The 7464-nt window shown below is 38.7% G+C and overlaps 1 protein-coding gene across 1 annotated transcript; it reads left to right on the forward strand.

Annotated features, from left to right (window-relative positions):
- Window positions 1-4029: 4029 nt before the first annotated feature.
- On the forward strand, window positions 4030-6048 carry LOC137818735 (cytochrome P450 71A1-like). The gene is made up of 2 exons (XM_068622314.1): window positions 4030-5029; window positions 5227-6048. Exons 1-2 carry the CDS (start codon window positions 4148-4150, stop codon window positions 5833-5835), a joined length of 1491 nt encoding a protein of 496 aa, XP_068478415.1. The 5' UTR covers window positions 4030-4147; the 3' UTR covers window positions 5836-6048.
- The last annotated feature ends 1416 nt before the right edge of the window (window positions 6049-7464 follow it).

A 7464-nucleotide genomic window follows, 5' to 3' on the forward strand; every position in this document is an offset into this window, starting at 1 on the left:
TTTCAACCTAGCAGATATATTGGGAATGGCGATCAGGTCCGCCAATCCCATGACAAACTTGTGCTTAGGCGGGCGATTGTATTCCCGGCGTGCTGGTTGCTGGCGTCCTTGGCCCCTGCCCTTGTTCTTCCTTGGATCATAAGGATGGCGAGTCCTCTGATCCCTTCTGGCCGCCGCTGTCTCCAGCACCCTCTGTGGCTGGACCCTGGTCTGGGCGCGTGGCCTAATGGGAGCCACGCTTCCTCTCTTCTCGGCGACTTCACTCTCGTCGGCGATGTGGGCCACCGCAAGTCGCCTAACCTCAGCAAACGTGGCGGGGTGAGCCCTGATCAATGCCTCGCAGAATGGTCCCGGCAACACGCCCTTCTTAAATGCATAGACCAGCATTTCTTCATCTTTGGCCGGCGATCTGACCATCTGCGCCCCAAAGCGATTCAAGTAGTCCCTGAGGGACTCTCCCTGGTACTGCCTTATATCAAACAAATCGTAAGACACCCTGGGCGGTGCCTTATTCACGATGTACTGCTCGACGAAAATCTTCGAGAACTGTTGGAAATTGGTAATGTGACCGTTAGGCAGGCTCACAAACCATTCCAGCGTCGTTCCCTGGAGTGTGCTCACGAACATCTTGCAGTATACAGCGTCTGATCCCCCTGACAGCATCGTCTGCGTATGGAACGTGGTGAGATGAGCCTCAGGATCCTCCACGCCGGTAAAAACAGCCTTAACAGGTACCACACTCGTAGGAATAGGCGTGTCAGTAATCGCCTGAGCGAAAGGCATAGGAAAAACACGAGGCGGCGTTGACGGCGCGACCTCTTCAGCAATAGGACGCCCTTGCTGCTCCTGAAGAGCTTGACGCAGCTCTTCAGTCACTTTGCTAAGCTCATCATTCCTGGCCCGAGAGGCGGCCAGGTCCTCATGCATTCTCGCCTGTTCTATGCGCGAGGCTTCCACAGTTGCTTGCAACGAGCGCATGATCTCTACCATCTGCGCCATGGTCATGGCGGCGGCGCCTTCAGCAGCAACGGGCGCAACTGGACTTGAACGGTTGCTTCTCATTTTTCTCATGAAAACTCAGCAAATCACAGAGAATAATGAACAACACTCCCTTCAGCGACGATCGATTCAGCGATCAATCGGTCAGACCTGCGCGAAACTCCGCAAGAAACTCAAGAACACAGAAAACCTCCACAGAAACCTGCAACTCCACCAGAAACCACCGCTTCTTCCACGGAAAACCAAACGAACCAAAGAACTCAAATCTTCACCGAACAAAAACTCGCGCAGTCCGCAGAGAACTTCACCTCACCGAACAAAACCTCAAACGAACGGTGGAAAACGTGAAAACACCGAACAAAACTAGATGAACAGCGAACTACGGTTGCACCAGCACACAACCACACAGAAAATTACGAAAACCTCCAAGAACTCACGCTGCGGATGGGAACAAGTTTTACACGGCCCCACGGTGGGCGCCTGATGATCCTGCCTGTTGACCAGAACGTTGGATCTTGCCTCGTCAAACTTGGATGGACGTGTGCACCGCTTCAACCTCCGTCCTTCGTCGCGATCCACCTCAAGAACCTGCAAAAGAACAGAGTGGCGCCGCTGCGGCCGATCGCACTCCAACGCCCAAGTCAGTGACTGAACCACCAAATACTTCAAGAGCAAAACTCAAGAACTCTCAAGGAACCGTGCAATGTTCTCTCTCACAGTATGCTCAAGAACTCGCAAGCGTAAAGAATACAATCTGAACGTGTGTACCTCAAAAGTTCGTTGGGGAACCCTTAAATACCTGGTCACTTTCTCTCTCCTGACAGTTACAGACCTGGACACGTGGCTCGCATCCAGTCGTACACGTGCCATCATCTGGAGCCTCCTTGACTTGGGCGCTGCTTCTGACTCTCTTTTGACTAAGTTACTTATGCATGGTACTGCCCAGTGCATAGCTAACTTGGGAGCGCGATCTCTACTAGAATTGGCGAGTTAGGGTGCCCTCGTACACCTTCCCTGTGGTCTTGCCGGCCGCCTTCATAATCTGCACCACCTTCATCTTCGGCGATGTGCTTGCTCCGGCGATCTCTGATCACTTGGTCGCTTGGTTTACATCTGGCGACTTCATCTTCAACTGGGTGATCGCCGGTTCTGGTATGCTGGAGATCGGAGCACGCCAACTTCATAACTGGCGACTTCACGAGCCCCCTGACCTCCTTCCCTTCTGCCAACCTGGCGTCTCGTCAACACGCCTATACTGTAGCTTGGTGCCACGTCATCACTTCCGACTACCAGGGCGGTACACCGCCTATAAAATGCTAACAAATCATGGAACAAGGAGTGTACCAGAGGTGTTTGTATATCTTTGGAATCTGAAGGTTATGCCATCAGTGCAGTTTTATGTGTGGAGAGCCTTATGGATAGGATAGCAACAAAGCTAAACCTGTATAAAAGGGGCGTGATGTTGATAGATACGTTATGTGTCTTATGCGGGAGGGAAGAGGAATCGATTCACACATTCTTGTTTCATGTAAGGTTTCAATCATAGTTTGAAATATGTGTAATAGGTGGTTTGGGATTAGCTCGATGAATCATAATGAGTAGGTTAAACATTTTGTACAACTTTCCAGCATTTGCTTTAATAATGAAGGCAATAAGTTGTGAAAAAGCCTGTGGGTTTCTGTGATATGGTGTATTTGGAAGCATAGAAACAAAGCTGGTTTTAATCAAGCAAAGATAGATGCTGAAGAAATTTTTACCATGACACAAGTCCAATCATGGGCATGGATGAAACATAAAATAAGGAAAGTCAACTTCTCATTTTCTGATTGGATTTTATCACCTTTAATTTGCATTAACATGACAACAAAAATTTGGTGAGTATAAATGATTAACTTGCTCACTTGCTTTATGGTCTTGAACTTAAATTTGTTGCATGTTTTACTGTTGTCTTTGATATCTTTGATCTGGATGAGAGGAAACGAAGGTTGATTATTTTGGTGCAGGTGATGATGATACACGGATGATGGTGTAGTTTGGTGCAGAGTACGTGGTAAGTTTGAAGCAAAGGAAGTCATGTCCTATAGTTGTTGTTTGGCGTTAAAGAGTATAATGCAGAGAGATTTAAAGGCTATCAATAAAGTATGACATAAGAGCATCAACATCAACATCTTTAATCACATTTAGGTGTTGTCTTAGTGGAGAAGGTGATGTCTTGGTGGAGTCAACACTACTAATTCTGGAAGATGTGGAAAATTCACATAGAGTCATTGTAACCATGTTGCTGGTTTTGGAAAGTAGTCTTGAAATATAGGTTTATGCAATTGCTAGTGTTGTGGTAGTTATGTTGGAAAGGAAGGGAGTGATCAATAAGTTAGACCTTAATTTGTAGTTATGCTTTTGGTTTGTGACTTAGGAGTAAGATAAGTTTACTCTCTTTTGTATAAAGGTTGGGACACTCCTGAAGTGTTCATTTTTATTTTATTTATTCATTCTTTGCTAAAAAAAATATTGCAAAATGATATTGTGTCCATGAGAATGAGAACACAAAGTGGATGCAAATTAATATTTTATTACATTTAACGTAAGTGAAAGTGACACTAAGGTATTGTCACCTTAGTCCATACTAAGTTATTTAATAAAAATAAAATAAAATATTAAAACACTTTTGTCTCACATTTTCATTTTCATTTTTATTTTTTATTTTTTATTATTTTTCACGTGTTGTCTAGTCTGAGTTTTAAAGAAAATAAAAAAAAAAGTTAATTAAAAACACTAAATATAATATAATAAAAAAACGAGTGAATTATGTAAATTGGAAAAAATATTTATTTTGATTAAACTAATTCATTGTTCTCTCATAGTGTAGTAATATTTACCTTTTATGTAAATGTTATATATATATATATATATATATATATATTATTTTGTTCAATAATTCAATTCATATTTTAATAAAAAAGTAATTTAATATTTTAATAATATATGGAGTTATTAAAATAGATTTTTCCTAAAAATTGTGTCCTTAGACTCCTCATCTAAACGTTTTGCTCACACCCATTTAAAAATCACTCCCACGAAGCTGAACTTAAGAGGAGTTGTATCAGTAATAAGTAAGCTTTCTTTGAAGCATTCTCTCTTTCAGGTCACAATGTTCTCAACACTTGTTCTAATTCTTTGCCTAACTTTTCCTGTGTTTTTGCTGTTCTTCTTCCAATACCGTACAACTTTCAAAAGCCCACCATTTCCACCTGGTCCTAGAGGTCTTCCCATAGTAGGAAATCTTCTTCAACTAGATAGTTCTTCCCTTCATATCCAGTTATGGCAACTCTCAAAGAAATATGGTCCTTTATTTTCCCTTCAATTAGGTTTAAGGCAAGCAATAGTTGTTTCCTCACCTAAAGTGGCACAAGAGGTAATGAAAGACCATGACCTAGAGTGTTGTGAACGACCTAAATTACTTGCCCAACAGAAACTCTCCTATAATGGGTTAGACATGCTATTTTCCCCATACAATAGGTATTGGAGAGAAATCAGAAAAATCTGTGTTATGCATATCTTTAGCTCCAAACGCGTCTCATGTCTTTCCTCAATAAGACATTCTGAGGTCAAGCAGATGATACAAAACATATCTAGCCATGCCTCAACTTCAGAAGTTACAAATCTGAATCAAGTGTTAGTATCTCTTAGTAGCACTGTTATATGTAGAATTGCTTTGGGGAGAAGATATGAAGAGGAAGGAACTGAAATGTTTCACAGGTTGTTCAAAGAGTGTGAAGCCCTGATGGGTACCCTCTTTGTTTCAGATTATATTCCTTTCATGGGTTGGGTTGATAAACTGAGGGGACTGCATGCACGTCTTGAACGAAATTTCAAGGACATGGATAAGTTCTACCAAGAAGTCATTGATGAACATACGGATTCTGATAACAAGACTGCAGAAGAAGATTTAGTTGATGTCTTACTTCAACTCAAGAAAGACAATTCGTTATCCATGGATCTCACTAACGATAGCATCAAAGCGGTGCTCATGGTTTGAATTTCCACTCCTTCCCTTTACTTTGCCTACTTCAATTTGCAGAGAAAACTTACATCATCACTCGTATTCTTGTTTCATTTCTTTCTAGATTATGAAAGTAAGGAATCATATAATCTAATATTCATAGATCATAGATTTTTTCCTTAGAAAATGCTTTATTTGAATACTAACTAAGATTTGTTCTTCCACAGAACATACTGGTAGGAGCAACAGATACAACTGCAGTCACATCAGTGTGGGTCATGACTTCACTATTAAAACATCCAAGAGTTATGAAGAAGGTTCAAGAAGAAATAAGGAGTTTAAGTGGTAAAAAACCTTTCTTAGAAGAGGATGATGTTCAAAAGTTTCCCTATCTCCAAGCAGTGATAAAAGAGACACTCAGATTGCACTTACCAGCACCACTGCTTGTACCAAGAGAATCAAGTAAAAAATACATGATAGATGGTTATGAAATTCCAGCCAAGACAATAATATACGTGAATGCTTGGGCTATTCACAGAGACCCTGAAGCTTGGGAAGATGCAGAAGAGTTTAAACCTGAGAGGTTTTTAAACAGCACTATAGATCATCGTGGACAAGATTTTTGTTTCATTCCATTCGGTGCTGGTCGTAAGATTTGCCCAGGTATGCATATGGCATTTGCCGCATTGGATGTTATTCTTGCTAACCTTCTTTATTCCTTTGACTGGGCATTGCCAGATGGAATGAAAAGTGAAGACATTGATACAGAAGTGTTACCAGGACTTACAATGCATAAGAAGAATCCTCTCTGTGTTTTGGCTAAGTGCCAAATGTGAATCCAAAAGTTGAAATCAATGAACTATAAAAATATTAAAATAAAGATTAGTAGTACAAGAAGTGAAGAAGTCCTATTTTGACAATGTTTTATTTTTAATCTTTTTTTTTTTTATTGTTTCATTTAATGTTTTGTGTCATGTGGTGGTGGAGGTGCTTTTAGAAGTGATTCATATTGTTTTAGATAAATTTTATATATGGATTGAACTACTCTACTCTGGTACTTCTATTTATTGAAATTCTTTAATACTGATAAAAAAAACACGTGTTACGTAGTCCGTTCACTTAATTATTTTTTCCCAAAAACAAATGCATCTAGGATTTGCATTAATATACTTTTCCACCAAAAATCCAAGGAAAACTAATAGTTTTGAAAGTTATGGATAATAAATTAATTGCCATAATTTAAAATTATAAAGTAGGAAGTTTGTTTAAGCATCATTTATCAACTTATACATATGTCAATAAAGTTTAGATTTATCTACTTATACATATATGTCAATAATGTTTGGATGAAGCAAGTGTTTGGTTTATAATGAACTAAAGCTTGTTGTTCATTTTGTCAAGCTTTAACAAGTTGTGATATAACATATTGACGATAAAAAGAATTCAAATCCTTTCAATCTTTTATCTTTTGTTTAGTTACTTAACAATGGAGTTCAATTTATATTTAAAATTTCAAAATTAGGAGAGAATTTTGTTTATATCTAACTGTTGTTTAAAAATCATGTCTCTTTCCTCCTCACTAACCCTTCCATAACAAATTAATCAATATGTTTGAAATGTTCTTGTTATTAAACTAATCAATATGCTTGAAAAATATATGCTTGAAATGTTCTTGTTACTGAAAATATTCTTGTTCGTGGTAGATATTAACTTAAAATCAATTGGCAGTAAGTTGTTATAATCATATATTTTAGCTTAAAATCTATTAATATTAAAGTGAAATTGTCTACTAGATATATAAGTCACGCTCCCAAGACTTGAACTAGGTGATGTGGAACTTTATAAACTCTCCTTTTACATATGTCTATCGAGCCAAGATATTATCAAGATGGCTTATAGGCTTTCACATAATTTAATATTAGAAGACGCTAACAAACAAAAATCAACACTAATTAGTTAATAGTGTCGGATTTGTGTCGCATGTTTGTAAGACTCAAATCATTGACGCTAACTAATTAGTTGTTTTTGAAGACTGACTCTAAGTAGTACTAACTTAGCCAACGCTAATTTGATACTAATTTTCAATTGGTTTAACATGTTTTTCATACTATTCTTTCATTCATTCTATGAAAAATGCATGTTAAATTTGTAGAGCATGGGAGCTTTAGTGTTTCAAATCCATGATGAATCTTGAAGTTGCGCTGCTTTTGGTTTGGGTTTATATTAGAGTGTTTAGAATCTATGTAAAGATCAGTTCTTGACCCTTGCACAAAGCTTTCCCAATCTGTTTTAAAAAGAAAAGTGTTTTTCTAAGCTAAGAGAAAAACAATCGGTTGAATTATCGAAATAATCAATTTTTGTCACTTGGCTTGTTTAAAGGTATTAAAACTGTTTTTGACTTATGTAACTACCTAACCAATTCAACCGGTCAAATCGACTTTTCAACCGGTTGATTGTAACTTTTC

This window comes from Phaseolus vulgaris, chromosome 10, assembly GCF_000499845.2.
Source record: "Phaseolus vulgaris cultivar G19833 chromosome 10, P. vulgaris v2.0, whole genome shotgun sequence".
NCBI classification, from domain to species: domain Eukaryota; kingdom Viridiplantae; phylum Streptophyta; class Magnoliopsida; order Fabales; family Fabaceae; genus Phaseolus; species Phaseolus vulgaris.